At 36.3% G+C, this 24,799-nt stretch overlaps 1 protein-coding gene across 6 annotated transcripts in view; it reads right to left on the minus strand.

The window, feature by feature from the left end:
* Positions 1 to 24,799, minus strand: part of LOC309797841 (ankyrin repeat domain-containing protein 26-like) — a 66,221-nt gene that overhangs the window by 15,916 nt on the left and 25,506 nt on the right. For 2 of the 6 annotated variants that reach the window (XR_014292820.1, XM_082646234.1), the window contains exons 10-20: positions 24,690 to 24,723; positions 24,265 to 24,406; positions 20,784 to 20,997; positions 18,518 to 18,701; positions 17,769 to 17,906; positions 13,929 to 14,885; positions 12,401 to 12,553; positions 9,487 to 9,557; positions 9,052 to 9,145; positions 4,794 to 4,900; positions 3,066 to 3,195 (exon numbers count right to left, since the gene is read on the minus strand). Coding sequence is in view for 3 of the 6 variants with exons in the window: in XM_082646234.1 (XP_082502360.1) it covers positions 3,066 to 3,195; positions 4,794 to 4,900; positions 9,052 to 9,145; positions 9,487 to 9,557; positions 12,401 to 12,553; positions 13,929 to 14,885; positions 17,769 to 17,906; positions 18,518 to 18,701; positions 20,784 to 20,997; positions 24,265 to 24,406; positions 24,690 to 24,723 (2,224 nt within the window). In the remaining 3 variants the exon portion in view is untranslated. The remainder of the gene's footprint in view (positions 1 to 3,065; positions 3,196 to 4,793; positions 4,901 to 9,051; positions 9,146 to 9,486; positions 9,558 to 12,400; positions 12,554 to 13,928; positions 14,886 to 17,768; positions 17,907 to 18,517; positions 18,702 to 20,783; positions 20,998 to 24,264; positions 24,407 to 24,689; positions 24,724 to 24,799) is intronic. The other 4 variants (XR_014292819.1, XM_082646236.1, XM_082646235.1 and 1 more) reach the window with 3 other exon arrangements.

Consider the following 24,799-nt stretch of genomic DNA (forward strand, 5'->3'; position numbering starts at 1 on the left):
TTGGTAAGCAAGGAGACATATGAAGTATAATAGTTGAAAAACAACTAGAAATCGTCAGTTTAATTACCAAAATCAGACTTCTTTACCTCATCTCAATTAACTGAAATTCTAAGGGATAGGCAACTTTGAATATTTATTAATCTAGGACTCAATCTTCATTGTCCTTTCCTCAGAGAGGAAATAAAACATCATGGAAGGATTTTTAATCTTCTCAGTAGTAAAACAAATGGAGTGTCCTTTGGCAGTATATAATTAAATACAATTTTTCCTTTACCTTACTTAAAGCTTGTTTGTAAGGGAAGGTAGGATTTCTCATTTTTACATTGTACCACAGTGCTTCTCTATATCATACAAACTGGCTTTGAAATTTTGAAATTCAAATTACTAATCTATTATTTGTCCCAGATAAATTATTACCTTTTTAAAAAAATTTATTTTATTTATTTTATTTATTTTTGGCTGTGTTGGGTCTTCGTTGCTGTGCACAGGCTTTCTCTAGTTGTGGCGAGCAGGGGCTACTCTTTGTTGAGGTGCACAGGCTTCTCATTACGGTGGCTTCTCTTGTTGTGGAACACGGGTTCTAGGTGCATGGGCTTCAGTAGTTGTGGCACACAGGTTCCACAGCTGTGGCTTGCGGGCTCTAGAGTGCAGGCTCAGTAGTTGTGGCGCATGGGCTTAGTTGCTCCATGGCATGTGGGATCTTCCCGGACCTGGGCTCGAACCATTGTCCCCTGCATTGGCAGGCAGATTCTTAACCACTGCACTACCAGGGAAGCCCTACCTGGTTTTTAACAGCTATACTCTTAAAAATTTTTCTTTGGATGGGTTGAAATAGTTATTCTATTCATTATGTGTTAAGCTATAAAGTACAGCTATGCATCTCTTTCTTTTTCAATCAAAGAAGGTAGATACAGGGAACTGTGGTTTCTGAGAATGCAGGATCTATGTCAAGAATAAGATCAGCACGAGTGTTATACACAAGAACCACATCAAAAGATGATTTAATTGTGAATTGCAACATGATGGCTTAGAGAGACTTCCAATGAGGAAAGCTGACAGCCCAGACTTAATCTTCTCCTAGATGGTGAAACCTATGGATGAGTCTATGAATTATAATGAGCTAAACATAATGAAGCAGAGAGCAGATGAAGTCAGCGGATCTCGTGACCACGATTTGATGGAAACTGGAGTGAAGTGGGAGGCACTGGGTGAGAGACTAAAGGTCTGAATGGAGGGAGAAAAAAAGGAATGGACTTTACCTTTGTAAACCTACTTCCCATTGTGTCATGGGGTCAGTGAGGCATAAGCTGGCCACAGGCTCCTTCAAGAGGCAAAAAACCTCCACGGAAGTAGAGTTAAAGACATTCCACTACACTGACTTTTTATTATTACATAAAACAACTGGTAAGATGCAAGATGACGAAGAAAGAATTCTCATAAAATCTGACTTGATACTGGCATAGGACAGACATATAGATCAATGCGTTACCATTGAGGATGTAAAAGGAAAGCCCCACATTTACGGCCAACTGATTGTAAGAGTGCCAAATAATTGAATGAGACAAGAATAGTCTTTTTAACAAATGGTACTGGGACAACAGAATATCCACATACAAAAGGATAAAATTAGACCTCTACCTCATACCATATGTAGAAATTAAGTCAATATGCAAGAGCTAAAACTACAAAAGTCTTAGAAGAAAACACAGGTGTTTATCTTCATGACTGGATTTGGCAATTCTTAGATATGACACCAAAAGACAAAAATCGACTAACTGAACTTCATCAATATTAAAGACTTCCGTGTTTTGAAGGACACCATCAAGAAGGGGAAAGGGCAAGCTCCTGAGTGAGAGAAAATACTTGAAAATCCTATATCCGATCGAAGACTTGTATCTAGGATACAAAAAGAACTCTTACAATTCAATAATAAAAAGACAATCCAACTTAAAAATGGGCAAAAAGTTGAATAGACAGTTCTTCAAAGAAGATACACAGATAGACAATAAGCACATGAAAAGTGCCTCAACCTTATTAGTCAACAGCAAAACGCTAATCAAAACCACAATGAGATGCCACTTCACACCTACTAGGATGGCTATAATCAGAAAGATGGGTAATGACAAGTGTTGGCGGGCATGTAGAGAAACTGGAATGCTTACACACTTTGGATAAAAATGTAAAATGGTGCAGCCACTCTGGAAAACAGTACGGCAGTTCCTCAAAAGTTTAAACAGAGTTACAATATGATACAGCAATTCCATTCATAAGTATATTCCAAAAAGAAATGAAAAAAATATGTTCACACCGAAACCTGGACATGAATGTTCATAGCAGCATTATTAACAATAGCCAAAAAAGGGGAAACCACCCAAAGGTCTATCAACTGATGAATGGATAAATAAAATGTGGTATGTCCATACAAATGAATATTATTCAGCAATAAAAAGAAATAAAGTATTGATCCACGCTACAAAACAGATGTACCTTAAAAATATTATGCTGAATGAAAGAAGGCAGTCACAAAGGACCCCATATTCTGTGATTCCACTGACATGAAATATCCAAAATAGGCAAATCTATCGAAACAGGGAGTACAGTCGTGGTATTAGGGCTGGGAATATGAGGAAGGGAAAACTGGCACAGGGTGATGGCTAAAAAGTATAGGGTTTCTTTTTAGGGTGATGAAAATGGTCTAAAATTGATTGTGGTGATAACTGTATAACTCTTTGAATATACTAAAAGTCACTGAATTGTACAGTTTAAATGAGTGGACTGCATGGTATGTTCATTATATTTCAATAAAGCTGTCACCAAAAAATAATGGATGCTTTGGGGTAATGGTGTGCTGCTCAGCTTCAGATCACTAGCCATGGTTCAAGACACAAACAGTCAACAGTGTGCCCTTTTTATGGAAAAATTATATAGGAAAAAGCTGTCTTTTTTACTGGTATCAAGTCTAAAAAATTAAGAGACAAATCTGTGTTTCACTGCTCAAAGCATGGAGTGATTTATATTTCCCCCAATTAAGTGACTTTTGGGTCCCAAAACTGATTAAAAATTACCTTATGTTTTAGCATATTAATCTGAATATCCATTTCACTTTGACTGGTTTTTAAATCTCCATGGAAACTAAGCTCTCCATTTTCATATTCATTTAACTTCCTTCTTGGCATTTTTAAGAGTTTCTTAAGTCTGTAGAAATGCATAGAATGAATAAGTCAAGTTCTTTAAGAGTAGATAATTAATAACTATTTAAACAGATATATGTTCTATCATATAAAATAAACTCTATAAATTATAATCCTTTCTCATCTGTTCTAATCTAATATGGGTTGAAAGCATAATAACTAACTTATAATCTTAGGTAAATAATATGAAGAAAAATTTTACGACACATGCTAAGTAAAGAGTTAATATAGTATGTGTATACATATATTATACGGTTCTTATAAGGAAGCTGTTATTAGTATCCATTTTTAGTATGTTAATATGAAATACTAACTTATTATTAAATACTAGTTATAAACCAGACATCAGTATCCAAGCTGAAGAAGAAGAGCATATCATATATGAATGTTTTGAAAAGACACAAAAAGACATTTTGGTACCTACTGACCACAGCCTCTACAAGAAGCAAAGAAATAACACACAAAAAATCATCGACACTCACTCACTCAAAATAGAAAAAGAAACAAGAAAGAACAATCTTTGGCGTCTGAGCTGCTGGAGAAGAAAACCAGGCTGAGCTTCATAAAAAAGGAAATCAGCAGAGAGAGAATGTGTACCAGTCCCTTCAAGCTGTTTTAAGAGATCTAGAAATCTTGCCCAGCACAATGTTAACAAAATGCCAAGCAATGTAGAGAAAATTAAATGAGAGAAAAATACTTATGAGAATCAGGGAAGAACCATAAGTACAATACCAAAATCCACAGATGCTCAAGTCCTCCTAAGCACATACTCCTGTATACTTTAAATCATCTCTAGATCACTTATAATACCTAATACAAGGTAAGTGCTATGTAAATAGTTATAAATACAATGTAAATAAATTCTATGGAAATAGTTGCCACCTGAGGCCAATCCAAGTTTTGCTTTTGGGAACTTTCTGGAATTTTTTTCCCCCTGAATACCTTCAATCTGAGGTTGGTTGAATCTGTGGATGCTGAGGGCAAACTGTGCTCAGCAAATAACCAGAAAGGAAGCCATGTGGAGGCATCACAGACATTGGGAAACACTCTATTTTTTTTTTTTTATAATCTGAGTGGTCAAAACATGAACATTAATTTTATTATTCTTTAAGCCATACATATGTTTTTGTATGTATATTTTAGAACTAAACTTTTAGAGCAGAAAGAAAACATAAGCAAGATCAAGATAGTTTTTGATGTTGTTAAACAGTGACACAAATAGGTTTTTAGATATTAAAATACTTGAACGCTGAAGGGGAAGAACACAACTAAAAGAGGGCAGGATTACCCAAAAGGAGCAAAGATATCTTGCAGACATAAAAATTCAAGGTAGATGATGAAGAGCAGAGTGACATTACTATATGCAAGGCACACTATTGTTATTGTTTTAGAAATCATTAAAGAGGAACTGTAGTACTGGGGCACTCAAAACAGTTTCAGATTGTGCTGTGAGTTTCTAAAGTAAACTTTTAAATAGGATGGATGATTTGTTTAAGTATGAATATACACATATAAAATGAATTTGTATCTAAGGTTTTAATAAAACAAAATTATAGTTAAATCAATTAATTGTTGAAATTATCAGAAATATTAAAATCTTACCCAGTAATCTCTTTTTCTAATTCAGTATTTTTCTTCATTACTCGATCCAAACTATATTCCAGAGACTGTTTTAACTCAATATATTTCTTGAATTTCTCCTTTTCATCCTCAAAAAAAATTCATTATTTTTTAAAACCTAGAGACTTACTCTTCTTTCTTAAAAATATTACTTCTCATGAATTCATGAGTAATATATGTTTATAGTGAAACACAGTTTATAAACCTGATGCCAATAAGGACAGATTTCAAAAATAATGACTTTTCTTGAAACAGCTTATATTGATTTTTCATTTTCATCATTTCATCATTTTTCTAGAATTTAAACTGCCAAAATTTATTTGTTAAAAACAGACGTTTTGGGACTTCCCTGGTGGCATGGTGGATAAGACTCCATGCTCCCAATGCAGGGGGCCTGGGTTCAATCCTTAGTCAGAGAACTAGATCCCACATGCAGGCCGCAACTAAGAGCTTGCATGCCACAACTAAGGAGCACACCTGCTGCAACTGGGGAGCCCGCCTGCTGCAACCAAGACTTGGAGCAACCAAATAATAATAATAATAATAAATAAATAAGTAAATAAATAACCCAGAGGTTTTTACACGTTAATGAAATTTTTTTAAAGACTGGTTATATTTACGTTTTAGTTTCTAAAGATGCCCTAGAAACATTTTCATCAACGGTTTAAGATATTCCAGGTTTTGTTAAATCACATCTTACTAATATAATCTTTGAAAAATTCCCACACAAGATAAAGCCTTGCATTCTCTGTAAGCATTCTTCCATAGGTTACAATTTCTCCATTTCTATTAACCATTCTTCTCTTTAAATAAAGTTTAAGTCCTCTGTACACTAAATAAAAATGTAACTTCGGGCTTCTCTGGTGGCGCAGTGTTTGAGAGTCTGCCTGCTGATGCAAGGGACACGGGTTCGTGCCCCGGTACGGGAAGATCCCACATGCCTTGGAGTGGCCGGGCCCGGGAGCCATGGCCACTGAGCCTGCGCGACCGGAGCCTGTGCTCCGCAACGGGAGAGGCCGCAACAGTGAGAGGCCCGCGTCCCACATAAAAAAAAAATGTAACTTCTTCTTGATTCTTGTAGCTTTTTCTCTCATCCTTTTTCTCCCTCACTCCCGCTACTGGACTCTTACATTCTTTTTTTAAATTAATTAATTAAATTTATTTATTTATTTTTGGCTGTGTTGGGTCTTTGTTGCTGCGTGCGGGCTTTCTCTACTTGTGGTGAGCAGGGGCTACTCTTCGTTGTGGTGCGTGGGCTTCTCATTGCAGTGACTTCTCTTGTTGCAGAGCATGAGCTCTAGGTACATGGGCTCAGTAGTTGTGGCTTGCGGGCTCTAGAGCGCAGGCTCAGTAGTTGTGGCGCACAGGCTTAATTGCTCTGCGGCATGTGGGATCTTCCCGGACCAAGGCTCGAACCCGTGTCCCCTGCATTGGCAGGTGGATTCTTAACCACTGCGCTACTAGGGAAGCCCGGGACTCTTACATTCTTTAACGCATGGTCTCATCCATAATTCATCTTTCATCACTTATTCTCTTCTTTTACACTAAATTGACTTTCAATCTTGTAACTCCACTAAAAGTTTTGAGGGTCATCAAGAACCGTTTCTTCTTCAGTCCTTACCCTGCTTCACTTCTCAGCAGCAACCGCGAACATGACCACACTCTGCCTCTGCTCCTCTGAGCCCACCTCAGTCTGAATGACAGTAACCCTTGATGTTCAGTCCTTGACCCTTTCTAATCCTCTTTCTAAATTCTCTCAGGGCTCCTTACATCTCAAGGCTTCGTACCAGATTCCCTAACCTGCCTTTCCAGCCTTGACCCCTTTGCTGAGATCACCTGTACTTTTCTCTCCCCCTTCTTGCTCCTCATAGACAACATCCTCAGCCACACTCATGAGCCATTACTCAGTGAGGATTATCCTTGTACAGAGCTATTCTTGGACACTTTACGTTTATTCTTATTGGTGTTACTTTGAGTGTAGTGTTATTTTCTAATCTTGGGGGGCACCCTCACCCTTAGGATGTTGACCAGCATACTTTGTCTTTATTTTCTTTTACAATGTGAAAGTTTTTCACAAGGATCAGATTATCAATTATTTGCCCTTGTTTTCTTCTCTTTTTTTTTTTTTTGGCTGCATTGGATCTGCGTTGCTGCGTGTGGGCTTTTTCTAGTTGAGGTGAGTGGGGGTTTCTCTTCACTGTGGTGCGTGGGCTTCTCACTGCAGTGGCTTCTCTTGTTGCAGAGCACAGGCTCTAGGAACGTGGGCTGTAGTAGTTGCAGCACATGGGCTCAGTAGTTGTGGCTCGCAGGCTCTAGAGTGCAGGCTCAGTAGTTGTGGTGCACGGGCTTAGTGGCTCCCCGGCATGTGGGATCTTCCCGGACCAGGGATCAAACCTATGTCCAATGCAGTGGCAGGTGGATTCCTAACCACTGCACCAGGGAAGTCCCTGCCCTTGTTTTCTTTTGAATGCTTTCCTACTCCATAGAGACCTGACCTTATGGAAGTCTTCTGACACTCCTTTCAGGTGAATACTCAACTATATTGTTTGGAGTCTTGAGTCAGCTAGAGCTCTCTCTTCTTCCCAGCCCAGATTCTTCATCTCAACACTGTGTTGACCATATATCTTAACTCAGGTTGGCTCTGGCCTGGGGATTCCTGAGATGAGAACTTTAGGAGAAGCCAGGGCTACTGACTGAGTTGGTGAAAAGCTCCTCATTAAATTTTTGATTTGTGTAGACCTTAAAGTGGCCAATAATTCTATGTCATAATCCTAACTCATTTCTATAGGAATCTACAGAAAATCCCTCATTATTTTTTTTTAATATGCTTAATCAGTGTGGGGTATCCTTACAAAATTTTCAATTTCTGATACTCGAATAGATGTGTTTGACAATGTAAGGGGACATCTGGCACTCTCATTCACATGAGACTCCCTTTGTCAACATATTGTGTTGTCACTCGTATGAAAAGTATGCTAATACAATGTGACTAATGCATATCAAGTCTAGAAAAAATAATTTTCAATGTTTCTTTGAACACAAGAAGGGCCAGTCAATAGAATGTTCTAGTCCCCCTGACAGGTATATCTGTATAATGACACTACATGAATCTAACTATTGTGATGGAAAGAAACGAGTTGATAGGTGCATCTACCTCATCCCTCCAACTTAGGGTTCAAAATAGAATCTTCTGATTTTTAAATCATAAGTAGCTTCCCTACAAAGGAGAGTATAAATGGCAGGAGAATTCCTTTCTGCTTGGTAAATAATTACATAGCTTTCACTATACATTGATAAATTGGAATCCTGGATTACACATCAGTCTTTTCTGAGACTGGCTGTTACACCTTTGAAAGGCTGATTAACTCAAGTGTCTGGGAGAAAAATTGTTCCTGAACTTGCCATGCTAGGAGCACCTGTTACTATGTAAGGCCCTGATTGAGCAGCCATTTCTGCTTTTTCACTGGCATCTCTTTTCTTTTTTTAAAGAAAAAAGGGGGACTTCCCTGGAGGTCCAGTGGTTAAGACTTTGCCTTCCAATGCAGGAAGTTTGATTCCTGGTCAGGGATTTAAGATCCCACATGCCTCCTGGCCAAAAAACCAAAACATAAAACAGAAGCAGTATTGTATCAAATTCAATTAAGACTTGAAGAATGGTCCACATCAAAAAAATCTTTAAAAAATAAAGTAAAATAAAATCCAAGAAAGGAAAAAATACATTCCTTTCAGAAAAATGCTTGCATAGTGACCCAGTATTCCTTCTTGATAAAGAAAATGAACTACAACATTAAAAGTAATTCATTCTCAAAATAGCACTGGAGGGTTTAGATTACAAGGGAAGTTCAGAATTCTAGATCAAATCATTACTCAAATTTCTGGACTCAAACAGATATTTGTGTACCACTGTTCATAGCAGCATTGTTAACAATAGCCAGAAGGTGGAAAAATCACAGTGTTCATTGACAGATGAATGAATAAACAAAATGTGGTATATATAAAATATTGCTTTTGGACTGTCACCATCTTTTTAATTAAAGTCTTACTATAAAAATCAATTTTATTATTTCAGTCAACTTCCTCTATAAAGAGGAATTATGCTACCAGTAGCAAGTAGTATCAATATAAAAATAAACTCTTTTATCAATGAGACTTTTCATAGTGTCCAAAATATTCTTATATATTACTAGTAAAAAAATTAAAATTCCTTTTCAGCATGACAGAAATTAAGAGATTGACTTACTGAACTTGTACTTAACAGGTTTTTCTGAAGCTCTTCAATTTTGTCCGCTTGCTCTTTGACTGTAGCTTTTAAGTTGGCATTTTCAATTTCAAGCCTAAAATGCATATTTTAAAATAATTACTCTCACACATAGATTTTAAAATACCACACAGTTTCTGAACAAACACCTGCAGGTTCAATTACATACATTCTTAGAATTTTGAAAAGTAGATGATTTGGCAATTGTGCCGTTTTCTAGTTGTGTTCTGTGGATAATGTGAAAAATTTAGAAATAATGGAGAAAAATTATGCATTTCAAAATAGCTCAAAGCTGAAATGTTTACCCAGCTTTACAATGATGTATTTATTGTCATAACTGATATAATTCTCATACTATACTGCTTATCTGCTCTATACTTATACTTAAGTTATTTTCTGTGCTGCTTTAAATTGTACTTTTGGATGTGATCCTGCGTCTTCTCAGCACATCTCATGGCCTCTGTACATCGATCCTGTGCTTCTTGCAACTAAAAGGAGAAAATTTTTTTTAAATTACTGATAATCTAGCAAATCCGCCATCATCTGTTTTTATGTCTTTCATCTGCATATTGTTTATGGCTACTTTCCTGCTGCAACAGCAGAGTTGAGTTGCTACAACAGACACCTTGTGAACCACAAAGCCTAAAATATTTACTATCTGGCCCTTTACAAGTTACTGACTTCTCGTACTAAACCACAACATCATTCATGCTTTAAATTATATTTTATCAAATAAATACACAAATTTATAAATTGGCCAAATGGGGAAAGACATTTATATTTTTTACTCCACGCTCTATACCAACTATAATTTTAAATATCCACATATGTGAATGACCACAGCTCTTTCAGTGATTATGAACGTTCACACTACACACTACTGTTGGTGACAACCAGATGCTTCAGGGACTAGTGTGAGAGGTAGTATCTACACAGGAGCCAGAATGCGTGGGTCTGAGTCCCAATTCCACCACTTATTTGCTGTATGTCCTTGAGCAAATTACTTAAATTTTCTGTGTCTCAGTTTCTCCAGCCGTAAAATGAAGATAATAATAGCACTGACCTCACTGGGATGTCGGGAAGATTAAATTGGGGGTGTGTGTACATAACGTATTTAGAAAAGTACGTGGCACATAGTAAATGCTAAGTGTTTACAATCAGAATTATTACTATTGCTGTATTTTATGTTCTAAACAATTTGATATTTTAGGCAGATGGCATGCCAACAGAAGTGGTCTCCTGTACAAGTCACACTGAAATCATTCTCCATCCCATTGAAATTGGCAGTAAACAGGGAGCATGAGGACCAGAATGTATGTGCCCAGTACTTCAAAAACTTTCACTGATTCCACTAGTCCTTTTCTCCACTTATAATAATTTATAACTTACTTCCTCTCTGTACTACTCAGTGGGCAGTGATCATGGACTAATATGCAAATAGCACCTCCTGGATTGAGTGGTACATAACTTACATGACCATCAGAGGAAGGGTTAAGTCACTGGCATGGAAATATCACCCTACTGCTAAATCAAAGTTCTGAATCAATTCACTCCCAGCAACCGGTTATGTCTAGAAAGCACTCGGATGAGAAAATTAAGGTTATGTGGTATGGATATTGGAGAAGCTATCCACAGAGCGTTACAGTTGGTGAAATGCTATCAATGTGAAAATCCCCAGTTCTGGCTGCATAATGAAGGAAGGCAAATTTAGATTTTTTTTTCTAGAGTGAGGGGGAAAAAAAGAGCATTTAATTGAACAATTCTCCTCTATTAGATTAAGAGCTTTTAATTGTATATTTAATTGCTTAAAATACATTTTAATAAAAGATTATATCAATATCTCCAAGAAAAAGTTATTGTATGGTATAAAGGACTTAATTGTATCCTAGCAACTGTTAAGCTAAAATATTTTCAATTTATGCAAGACAGGTGCCGTGCATATCAATAAATATTCCCTGTTAGACAAATTTATACTTAGACGAGATTCTCTCTCATGAAAAAACATTAAAACAGTGTAAAATTAAGGGCTAAACTCTTCTTCACAGACTAGATGACAGGGTCAATGAGAGCTAGGACAGTCAGAGAGAGAGCTTCATGGAGAAGACTCGGGGCCAGGTCTGAATAAATGGAGGATTAGGCAGGAGGAAAAGAAACTGTAAAGACAGAAAGGACAGCATGAGTAAAGGCCAAGAAAAGGTGAAATCAGCCAATTAACTCAGAGGATAAAACCCAACAGCAGGGAGATAAAAATTATGTCCACACAGTAACTTGTAAATGACTGTTCACAGCAGCATTATTAACAGCCCAAAGGTGGAAATAACCCAAAGGCCCATCAACTGATGAATGGATGAACGGCTTAGCCACATAACGTGCTGTTCGACAATAAACAGAAATGGAAGTACTGATATGCGCTATAACATGGATGAACCTCGAAAATGTTACGTCAAATGAGAAAAGCTAATCACAAAGGACCACATACTGTGTGATTCCATTTATATGAAATACCCAGAATAGGCACATCTACAGATGCAGAGATTAGACTGGTGGTTGCTGGGGCTGAGGGAGATGGGGGCCATGGGTGATGGCTAATGGATGCAGGGTTTTCCTTTGGGGGTGATGGAGATGCTCTATAATTGATGCCAAGTGCACGACTCTCTGAATATACACGGAGAGACTGAACTACACATTTTAAATGGGTGAATTATGTGATATGTGAATTATCTCAATAGTTTTTTTAAAAATACAATGGCAGGATCTAGATAATTTTCTTAATTTTCTATTTTGGGTGTACATACTATACACAATCTGAGTATCTCTACGCTTTTACAATATATCTAAAATGAAAAGAAAATGAAGGCAATGCCTAACTTCAACTGGTTTGTATAATGACCTTTCTGCACAAGTTATTCTGAAATCCATGAAATAAATATACACAGACACTATATCCATTCACAAAAGTGAAGATGAAAAATGACAATTTTATGGAACATTCCATTAAACATTATCCTCTGACTTTATCTGGCTTGCTTCATCATGGTAGTAGAGATATCACTAAAAAATACTGTTTAATAGAAAAAAAAAGTCTCTCAACTTCTGTGAGGAATCACGCACAATTCTCAACTTTCCTAAGGGTAAATATTGTAAGAAAAAATATATAATGCAAACGGCAGGATGAAAGTCAGAGTTTAAGAAACAAGTGCATTATAAAGATAACAAAATTATAATAAATTTACTTGTAACGAAAATACAAAAAAAGCCATCCATGAAAATTAGTGTCCTAAAGCACTTTATCCTATACATTAAGTATTGACACGTTAAATTTCATAAAAACCTGACTTGTGACTTGATGTAATTTTTTCTTTAAATCCTGTGCCTCATCTTCTAAATTAGTACGATAACGTGACGTGGCCTCCAGTGAAGCCTCTGACATAGATTGCTTTTTTAGGGTATCAGCCAGTTCTTGTTGAAGTTGTCTCACAAGTGCCTAATAAGATACTCTGTCACTGATTTTATAAATTACCTTATTATTAAGTTATGTTAATAATAGATAACTCCAACCTATGTACTTTGAAAACTATCACCAGAGACATCAATTTGTCTCCTTCTTGTATGTGCACCTTCCTGCTCACTGAATTTGGTTTAAGACACAGAAGGTGTTACCCTCCGGCCTTATCGCTATTAAGTTACTTAGACAATGGATTCAGTCCCACTATCCACTCCCCGCCCTTCCCGATCAATTTGCTGAGCTTGAGGACCTCCTCAAGTCTCAGAAAGAAATGGGTGTGTAGGTGGGACGAGTGGTGGGAACATCTTCCCTCTTCTCTACTGGAGGCTTCCATTAACTTCAGAGATCCTCACATATTCAATCCAGTGCTCAATAGATTCCTATCTCAGAATTAAAATGAGGTCATTCCCATTTTAATTCCTAGAATTAAAATGAGACCTTCAGGGCCTCCCTCTGCCTCCTGATAGCAGCCCCTGTGACCCTGTCCCCCACCCTATTCCTGCTACTCATGAATCTGCCACCCCTCGCTAGTCTGAAAATGGGAGTCCAATGCCAAATTAATAAGTCACAGAGAGCTACAATTCTCTTTGTATTGGACAGATTTATATCCAGATGATAGTAACTGAGCCTTGAAATGAGAATTATGAGCAAATTATTTGTAAAAATGTTCCCAGTAAATTATAAATAGAAGTGGGAAGATTAAATCAAGTATAGTTTTGCTAAAGCTCACTACTTTAATCCCAAATTATGAGTTAATGAAAAGTAGATGCCTTTAAAGAGTTGAGAGGTCATAAGAATACATGGTTTGAGGCTGAACTATTTCCCAAATTAATTCAAATTGACATGAATAAAAATAAAATTATATCAACTAAAAAGTTATGACAAGCTACTGAAGGAAAAGTACTATGAGATATGGCATCGACACATCAGTTCATTTGGGAAATCTGGAATTGACTGTCAAGGTAATACACACAACTGAACCTTAATTTCAAAATAATTCATTTTAGATCTGAGCGTTTCATTTATCTGCTTCATCATGATACTAAAATGTGGTGACATAAAGATTAAAATTATTAGCTTAGCAGTAGAAGAGTAAATTACTAATACCTGTCTATACCCATTAACAATTTATAACTTAATCTCTTAAAATTTCATAGGTGACACAATGTCTACTCAAAGTAAAGCACCTCTCAGGTCTAATTATTTATTTGCTGGATACAAGGTATGCTTTTAGGCTGATTTACAGTCTATATATTATTTCTATTCAACTAGATTCAACATTTAGCCATAATCAAAATCACTTTGAATTTTCTTTCAGGAAGTCTGAGAATTATTTCTCTTCTTGGATACTTACTTCTCTTTCTGTTTTCTCATTTTCATACTGATACATTCTCTCTTTTAAATGATTACATTCATTGATTAACTCCTTGTTCCTTTCCTCCAGCATCAGACCTTGTTTTTCACTTTCAGCTTGAAGTTTTTTCACAATCTCCTGAAACTGGTCTTGGATGTTAATTACTGTCTTCTCTCTACTGTCGGCTTTGTTTTGCGCATCATCCAGTTGCTGTCTGAGCAATATGTTTTCACTCTGGAGTTGAGATAATCTCTCTTCTAAGGATTCCTGCTTTCCAATGTATTTATTCACTTTGCCTTGTTCGCTTTGATACATGTGTTCAAGTTCCTTCTTTTGACACTGTGCTTGGCTTAGGTCTCTCTGTACACGTTCTAACACCAAAGTCTTTTCTCTGAGAGCATCCCTCGTGTGATGGAGCTTGGTTTTTAGGCTACTGAATTTACTTTCAGCTTGAGAAAGTTGCTGGGAAAGCATCTCATTGTTATCGTTCAGGTTAGACACATCAAAATTCATTTTGTCCTGCAAGCGTAACCACTCATCTCTTGGTCTCTGGAAGGCAAGTTCCAGGTCTCTTTTTGATGTCTGACTTTGATGGTGATCATGTATGGTAGCAGCCAGTCTAGAACGGTCGGATTCCACTTCTGCTTCCTGTCTGTCTTTGCTTTGTTTTTCATTCTCCAGCTTAGAGTTTAGCATTGTATTCTCAGCTGTCAGAACATTAAGCTGTCCAGTATATTGGAATATTGTCTTTGTTAATGTTTCCTCATTCAGTTTTATTGTCTTTTGAAGATCATCATTCTTTTCTTTTACAATTTCAATGTCCTCAACATATTTCTTTTCCTTTTCCTGGTTCTGACATTTTATTGTGTCGATTTCCAGTCTTAGCATGGCAACTTCATCCTGCAACATGTGGTTTTTATGTAACAGATCTTTTTCTTTTTCAGGACTATCGGACACCTAAGTGAAATAAAGGAGATTTTTAGCTAGTACTCAATAAATTGACATTTCATGATTTCCTCTGAAAGACTAACCTATATGTTGATACAATGAAAAGCCTGCAATAAGTGGATATCCAACTGGAAAAAATAAGGTTGGATACAAACCTCAGACTTCTTACAAGCAGAAATCTTCAAAAGTTCAAAAATTTAATTGAAGACAATGAATCCATGAAAGTAAAAAACAAACCACAGGAGAATTTTTAAGAAGCTCAGAATTGGAAAGGCCTTTCTCTAAATTATAACAAACCCAGAAGGCTTAAAATAAAAGATTAATAAATCTGACTATACTTAAAAATTGCATCTGATGTGATATATTTATACAGTGGAATACTACTCTGCCATAAAAACAGAATGAAATAATGCCATTTGCAGCAACATGGATGGACCTAGAGACTATCATTCTGAGCGAAGTAAGCCAGACAGAAAGACAATTATCATATGATATAGCTTATACATGGAATCTAAAAAAATGATACAAATAAACTTATTTACAAAACAGAAAGAGACTCACAGACGTAGAAAACAAACTTATGGTTACTGAAGGGGAAAGAGGGGGAGGGATTCATTAGGAGGTTGGGATTAATATATACACACTACTATATAAAAAACAGGTAATCCACAATGACCTACTGTGTAGCACAGGGAACTACACTCAATATTTGGAAAAAGAATCTATAAAGGTATATATATAGATAGATAGATAGATAGATAGATAGATAGATAGATAACTGAATCACTGTGCTGTATACCTGAAAATAGCACAGTATTGTAAATCAACTATACTTCAATAAAAAATAAAATAAAATACCACCTGCTAGCTTAAAAAAAAACTACGTCTGCTATCTAACCTATACAGCTACCCCATAGTAAAAGCCTTAGCTCTGTATATATTTTGACAGATTAAATTTCCTAAAATTTTTTTTCCTGAGAATATTCCATAAATATTCTATGTTTCTAATATTTATATAGTCCTGAGAATATTCCATAAATATTCTACGTTTCTAATATTTTTATAGTCAGTTACAAGAATCACATCTACTGATAACTGTACTAAGCACTTCTACAAACATCAGTTAACTCATTTAGCTATGACAGTCCTGGAAATGAGGAAGTCAAAAATACAAGCAAGCTGCAGGCTTTTCTCCAGGTCTTCTGACTTTACTATGAGTCCTCTTACACCAAACCACAGCTAGTTCTCTAGTACAAACATATAAATATGAAATGAGCCTTATATTTCACTACGGTGCATACACTAGTGGTAAATCAGGTAAAATTTATAGAGATCTTAGAAAATCGTGAGATTATTCGCTGCTGCAATAACTTTTATTCTCTCTTCATAATGCTTAAAATAGTAAGGTAGGGGGAAATACAATGAACTGTTTCACTAAAAATAAAATACTTATCAATAAATTATCACTAAATAAATATTATGGCATATCTATCACTATTTTCAAAAGTTCCTTGTACTGAAATAGGACACCACATGGAGCAAAGTGTTAATTTTCTCACAAGTAGAAGAATGACATCCAAAAGACGGTCTCTGAACTGGCTATACCTTTCCTCCTTACCATCAGTGGAAGGGATAAACTAACCTCTCTATTAATCTATCAAGGAAGTGAAATCACTGCCAAAAACCATAATGTTGTTTTGTTTGTTTGTTTTGGGGTTTTCTCTTTTTTTTTTTTGGTAATTTTGTAAGTTTATTCTAAGGAGATAATTTTTTTAAAGTGCTCAAAAATGTTTTTACGGGGCTTCCCTGGTGGCGCAGTGGTTGAGAGTCCGCCTGCCGATGCAGGGGACACGGGTTCGTGCCCCGATCCCGGAAGATCCCACATGCCGCGGAGCGGCTGGGCCCGCGAGCCATGGCCGCGGAGCCTGTGTGTCCGGAGCCTGTGCTCCGCAACGGGAGAGGCCACAGCAGTGAGAGGCCCGCGTACAGCAAAAAAAAAAAAAAAAAAAAAAAAAAAAAAAAAAAAAAAAAAAAAAAAATGTTTTTACGGGCTTCCCTGGTGGCGCAGTGGTTTAGAGTCAGCCTGTCAATGCAGGGGACACAGGTTCGTGCCCCTGTCCGGGAAGATTCCACATGCCACGGAGCGGCTGGGCCCGTAAGCCATGGCCACTGAGCCTGTGCGTCCGGGGCCTGTGCTCCGCATGGGACAGGCTACAAAAGTGAGAGGCCCATGTACCGCAAAAAAAAAAAAAAAAAAAAAAAATGTTTTTACAACTAATGTTGCAGCTTTTACAATACTGAAAAATTGTAAGTGATGTGAAAATGTCATTGATGGGGTACTGGTTAAAGAAATGACAGTGAAGCCAAGAACAGACTCTGATTTAGACACTGAAAATGATGAGGTGCATAGTGATTGACATGTTCACTCCAAAGCAGAGGGCAAGAACGTATTCAGTGCTGGGCTTTGGTCAGGTAGTGTGGTCGATGGTGGAGCACACATGGTCTTCCCTGCCTAAACCGCCATCAGGGTGCAGACTTTTCTAGATGGTAGCAATAGTTTTCAGATTATGAAAGGTTCATCAGTTCCTATGGAAAATATTAAAAGCCTCTCCTTGGATGAGGCTATTGTATGTCACTGCTTGACTGTTGCAGACAAATGGATTTGAATTAAAAATACTACTTGAATTAAATTTAATCAAATATAATTCAATTATGTTTGAATTAAAAATATTAAATATCCAATGGACGAGAAACGTCCACCCCTCCCCAAAATATACTTAAATAGGTTTTAAATATCCTCTACACTGTCTGTGATGTATAGTATTGGTTTTTAAAATATATACATATACAGATACATACACACAAATATTTGAAAATGATTAAAGAAAATACCTCAGAATTCATTTCCTTATTAGTCATTTCTATCTCCTTTTGTTTGGCAAGGTGACTGGTCAGGATTCCATCTTGTAAAATTCTGGCATTCTGCTCTCGAGAAAGCTGCCTCTGAGCGTCATTTCGCTCTTCTACAACCTGGAGACACATTTCATGAGGTTTTTGGTCTCATACCATTAAAAAAAAAAAGTCAAAAGCTTAAGAGCAGAATTAAAAAAAAAACTGTTAAAAGGAAGTAGCCTTTTAAAATAAACACAAGGATATTTATCCCACATGAATAACTTAAGATTTTAATTTAAATGACTGCTAAACTTATCACAGAGCAAAAATACAGGGAGATATAGTATTGTGAAAGAAAATCTTTTTACAAAGCATTTAACTAGTTCCATCGCAGTCTCAAGGCAATTTACCCTGTATTTTAACATAGAAAAGCCAAAATTAACACATGGATTGGAATTAAGAATATTACTTTCGAATGGACCAAAAATGCCAATCATTATGTTAATCATTAAGCTCAATTTACCTTCCATTCCTCCATTCAGAAAACATACACAGAGCATGTATTAGAAGCTAAGAATGGCAAGAAATTAATAATTTAAGCTATAAATGTCATAGTTCATATTTAGGATGAGATAACACTTTTTATTTGTTTTAAACCTAAATAATATATATTAAATCAAAGAGATATTACAAATAATACTGAGGAAATACTGTTGGAAATTTGAAATTTTCACCAAAGATTAACTTACCTGATTCAGATTATTTCTCACAGTCCTCAGTTCCATGTCTAGTGCTCTGAGAGTGAGTTCAAGTTGTTGTTTCATTTCAACTTCTTTACTGTATTGCTCTTCTTTTCTTCTTAACTGCTCCCTAATTTTTTCATATAACCTGTCAGCATTTCTTCTCTTCTTTTTTTCTTGTTTTAGGGTGAATCTGCAGTTAAATATGCTTACCTTAAAATGTGTTTTGTTGGAAAATAAAAAGTTCATTTTATGATCTGGCTCTTCACCCGCTGATTTAGTATCCTAATGAAATTTCTGTTCTCCAGTTTTTTTTTTCCTTTCTAGGTCTCATATTTTTAATTCCTCACTTCAATCTCTTCATAAAGATATATATACTTGAAAGGTAGCAATGAAAAAACATTCTGCCACTTAAGTAAGTTTTAGTCAAGAGTAACTCTGGTGAATAGTGTAGGAAAGAAATTTTGAAATTATTCAGTGAAGTTAGGCCGAAAATTACCCTGTTTTCCACACTGTCATAATTACTCCTCCTTTAGGACAGATAATTTAGTTACTAGTTAAAAAGAGAAGCTGTTGTTTAGAAACAAGTTTATAAGTTCACTAGAAATAAAATTTCAACTTCATAAAATACTACAGGTACCCCTAAATGACTTACAGTGCCAGATAAAATCTGCAGATGCCTTTTACAGAACATATATCTTCAGATACTGTAATCCAAGACTAGGCTAGGGAGTCTAATATCTGTTGCCCCACACTTTTTATGTTTCTTCTTTTGCAACCTTTTCAACTTGTTGTTTATTAGCTATTTAATAAATAATTTTAAATCCCGTAAGGCAGGATCCATATTAATTAATTAAATAGAGAGTATTTTGTGCTTTCAGCACAAACCTGTGAACTAATTTTATCTCTGTATGAAAGAGATATTGAATAAACTAATCAGTAATCACCTTCCATTTTTACCTTTTATTTCATCCATGCATATGTTAAGAAAAAAACTTCATAAATTTTAAAAAAATTTTGTCTTCAGAAAAATGGCCATTTCATACTTCTGTTGGTGGGAGTGTAAAGAAATATAAACTTTCTGGAGAACAATTTAGAAACATGGATCAAAGACCTTTTTAAAAAGTTCTCATACTTTAACCAAATAACACAATATTAAAGAATTTATTCCAAATAAATAATCAGAAATGTAGAAATGAATTTATAGAAGAGACATTCCTTGTAGCATTAAATATAATACAGAAAAATGAAAAATAACTGAAATTCAATTTGCTAAAAAAAATAATGACCATAATTCAAAAAGACACAAGCACCCCAATGTTCACTGAAGCACTATTTACAATAGCCAGGTCATGGAAGCAATGTAAATGCCCATCAACAGACAAATGGATAAAGAAGATGTGGCACATATATACAATGGAGTATTACACAGCCATAAAAAGGAACGAAATTGGGTCACTTGTTGAGACGTGGTTGGATCTAGGGACTGTCATACAGAGTGAAGTAAGTCAGAAAGAGAAAAACAAATATCGTATATTAACGCATATATGTGGAATCTAGAAAAATGGTACAGGTAAACTGGTATGCAAGGCAGAAATAGAGACACAGATGTAGAGAACAAACGTATAGACACCAAGGGGGGAAAGCAGCGGGGTGGGATGAACTTGGAGCTTGGGATTAACATGTATACACTAATATGTATTAAATGGATAACTAATAAGAACTTGCTGTATAAAAAAATAAAATTAAAAAAAAGAGAGATTACAAAAAAATGAGGCTTTGTATGGAGGACTTCTGTATGGCCATGAAAATGATGATTTGGAAATATATACATTAAATAATTAGTAGATGTATCCACTGTTAAGAACTTGTTGTATTATTTCCAAGAATTTCACACTCCACAATACTAATGAAGTTTTCTCCCCTGTAAAATCCCAGCAGGTAAGTTAGCAAGTATAAAACTTCCCATAGGGCTTCCCTGGTGGCGCAGTGGTTGAGAGTCCGCCTGCCGATGCAGGGGACAAGGGTTCGTGCCCCGGTCCGGGAAGATCCCACATGCCGTGGAGCGGCTGGGCCCGTGAGCCATGGCCGCTGAGCCTGCGCATCCAGAGCCTGTGCTCCACAACGGGAGAGGCCACAACAGTGAGAGGCCCACGTACCACACACACAAAAAAAACCAAAAAACTTCCCGTAGTATTAAAGTAAATACACATCTGTAGTATTACAGTAAATAGAAACAGTTCAAATATTTCTTTAAAACCAAGACGTTCAATACCTCAAGCTGCAGAGCTCTTGTTCCCACTCCACTTTTTGATGCTCTAACTGTGATTTCATTTCTTTTGTTTCTGATAGCTCCTTTGGTAGCCCAGTAACCTTACTTTCCATTTTGTTGTTTTTTCCTGTAAGTAGTTCACAGTGATCTTTTTTAAGTTCTATTAATCTTTCATATGAAAGAACTGCATCCTGAATTTTCAATAAGCTAACAGAATCTGCATTAGGAATAAACAAGATAGAAATAAAATATATGAGTAATTTTTATGTATAAAAGCACTGTGCATTTTCACCTTCACTCATCCATAACAAAAAAAAATACATTTTTTTTTTGGCCATGCCGCACAGCATGCGGGACCTTAATTCCCTGACCAGGAATTCAAGTGGCTAAATATACAATGCCCCAAAGAGGTGGAGGAAAGAAACAGAAAAAAAAATATTTGAAGAAAAGAATGGCCAACAACTTTCTAAACTTAATGAAAACTACAATCCCACAGATCCAGGAGGATCTGACAAGGAGAGAAGAAGTGGCAGTAAACTATTTTGTAATATTCTTACCCTATATATGATGTGGTACAATATTACTTGAAGGTGGACTGTGATAACCCTAAGTAAAATACTGTAAACCCTAAAGCAACCACTAAAATAGTGAAACAAAAGAGTTACAGTTAATAAACCAAAAAAACAAAAAAGAAATAAAACTACATCATAAAAATTACTTGATTAATCTAAAAGATGGCAGAAAAAGAAAAGGGGAACAAAGAACAGATGGGATAAACAGAAATCAAACAGCATAATGACAGATTCATACCTACTGTATCAATAATCACATTAAGTGAAAATGGTCTGAAAACCTCAATTAAAAAGCAGATTGTCAGGGACTTCACTGGTGGCGCAGTGGTCAGGAACCCACCTGCCAATGCAGGAGACACAAGTTTGAGCCCTGGTCCTCCCACACGTCATGGAGCAACTAAACCCATGCGCCACAACGACTGAGCCCACATGCCACAATTACTGAAGCCCATGGGCCTACAGCCTGTGCTCCACAGCAAGAGAAGCCACCGCAATGAGAAGCCTGTGCACCACAACGAAGAGTAGCCTCCACTCGCCATAACTAGAGAAAGCCTGTGTGCAGCAATGAAGACCCAACACAGCCAAAAATAAATACATAAACAAATTAATTAATTTTTAAGAAAAAGCAGATTGTCAGACTGGATCAAAAAGCAAGACCCAACTGTATGCCACCTATAAGAAATGCACTTTAAACATACAGACATAAATTTGTAATAAGGTTAGAAATAAGATATACCACACTAACATGTGTCAAAACAAAGCTAAGCTAGACTGGCTATATTAATACCAAACAAAGTAGACTTCAGAGCAAAAAACATTATCAGCAACAAACAAGGTCATTTCATAATGAGGAGTGTCAATTAATAAGAAGCATAACAACCCTAAACGCTTATGCGCCTAGTAACTTCAAAATATATGAAGCAAAACTTGAGAGAACTGCAAAGAAAAATAGACAAATCCACAATTACAGTCTGAGATTTCAATACCCCTCAATGAATAAGTGATAGAAAGAGCAGGCAGAAAATCATCAAGGATACTGTAGACTTGAACACCACCATTCTTTTCAAGTAGCCATGGAACACTTACCAAAAGACTATATTCTGGGTTATAAAATAAAGGAGTAAGTCAAAAGGATTTAAGTCATACAAAGTATGTTCTCTGACCACAAAGCAATCAAACTGGAAATGAAGAACAAAAATATTTCTGGAAAATACTCCAATATTCGAAAACTAAATAACACACATCTAAATCATCCTTGGATTAAAGAGGTAATGAAAAGAGGAATTACAAAGTATTTTGAACTGAATAAAAATGAAAACATAATATATTACAATTTGTGGAATGCTGCTTACTTGCATGAAAATTTATAGCACTGGATGTCTATATTAGAAAAGAAGGTCTCAAATCAATGACCTTGGCTTCCAACATAAAAATCCAGAAAAAGAGCAAATTAGGGGACTTCCTTTATGGTTCGGTGGTTAAGGATCTGCCTTTCAATCCAGGGGACATGGGTTCGATCCCTAGTCGGGGGACTAAAACCCCACATGACATGGGTCAACTAAGCCTGCCCACTGCAACGACTGAACACGCAAGCCACAACTAGAGAGCTGGCATGCCGCAACTACAGAGCCCACACACGCTGGAGCCCACACCCAATTTGGAGTGTCACAAATACTGAGCCCACATGCCACAACTAGAGAGAGAAGCCCATGCGCTGCAACAAAAGATACCACATGCTGCAACTAAGACCTAAAGCAGCCAAAAATAAAATAAATAAATAAATATTTTTTAAAAAAGAGCAAAGTAAACCCAAAGCAAGCAGAAGAAAGGAAATAAAAAACATCAAAGAAAAAATCAATGAGAAAAAACAAAACAAACAAAACAATAAAGACATGGAAAGATCAATGAGGGACTCCCCTGGTGGCACAATGGTTAAGAATCCACCTGCCAATGCAAGGGACACGGGTTTGATCCCTGGTCCAGGAAGATGCCACATACCGCAGAGCAACTAAGCCTGTGTGCCAAAACTACTGAGCCTGCATTCTACCATCCGCAAGCCACAACTACTGAGCCCGTGTGCCACAACTACTGAAGCACATGTACCTAGAATCCATGCTCCACAACAAGAGAAGCCACAGCAATGAGAAGCCCTCACACTGAATGAAGAGTAGCCCCTGCTTGCCGCCACTAGAGAAAGCCTGAGCACAGCAACGAAGACCCAACACAGCCAAAAATAAATAAATAAATAATTTAATTTTTTAAAAAACCAGTGAAACCACATATGTTCAGAAGGTGAATAAAAGTGATAAACCTCTAGCCAGGCTGATAATTAAAAAAAAAGAGAGAGAGAGAAGGCACAAATTACCAATTTCACAGAAATGAGTAATGAGAAATTACTACAGATTCTATAGATATTAAAAGACTGACAGAGTAATATTATGAACATTATGTAAATAAATTTGACAGCTCAGATGAAGTGGGTAAATTCCTTGAAAGAGGGAAAATACCAAAGCTCAATCAAGAAAGAACAAATAGGGCTTCCCTGCTGGCGCAGGGGTTGAGAGTCCAACTGCCGATGCAGGGGACACGGGTTCGTGCCCGGGTCCAGGAAGATCCCACATGCCATGGAGCGGCTGGGCCCATGAACCATGGCCGCTGAGCCTGCGCATTGGAGCCTGTGCTCCGCAACGGGAGAGGCCACAGCACTGAGAGGCCTGCGTACCGCAAAAAAAAAAAAAAAAAAAAAAAAGAACAAATAAACTAAATAGCCCTATATCTAAAAAAGAAACTAAAGTCCTACGTAAAGACCTTCCCACAAAGAAAATTCCAGGCCCAAATGGCTACACTGGTGAATTCTACCAAATATTACAACAGTATACACAAAAATATACATATTTATACCATGGTCCTACCTTTACACTCCATGCCAAGTTGTTCTATTAGCAACATGGAATTCTTATAATTAGAGTAAAGCATCTGGCAATCCTCAAAAGCTGTTTCAGATGACTGAGTTAAGTCATCAAGGTCATCCATAGAATTAATTTGCTCTTTGACCTACAAACAAAACATACTATTTCACAATGTCCCCAAAATACTTATAAAATATACTAAGTGTACAGAGGTGATAAATATCTCTTTATTAAAGTAAAAACACAGATACTTCTTAAAAGAACAGATTTTTATCAAAGGGATAATTTTATCAACAGTGTTTCTAAATTATTTTTTCAAAGTAAATGTTTCTACAACAAAGGAAGATTTTCTATTTTTCCACTATACCTTTCACAAAGTAATTTTTTACTACAGGATAATATTTTTTATAATTAATTTTTTACTCTACCTTGTTCTTTTCATTAGATGTTTCCTTTGTAGTCCTAAAAAAACAAACGATTCTTTTCAGGCAAATATTAAATACTTAAAATACAAAGAATACCTAAACCTATTATTTTT

This window comes from Mesoplodon mirus (assembly GCF_964341445.2).
Source record: "Mesoplodon mirus genome assembly, contig: HAP1_SCAFFOLD_1081, whole genome shotgun sequence".
In the NCBI taxonomy this organism is placed as follows: Eukaryota; Metazoa; Chordata; class Mammalia; order Artiodactyla; family Ziphiidae; genus Mesoplodon; species Mesoplodon mirus.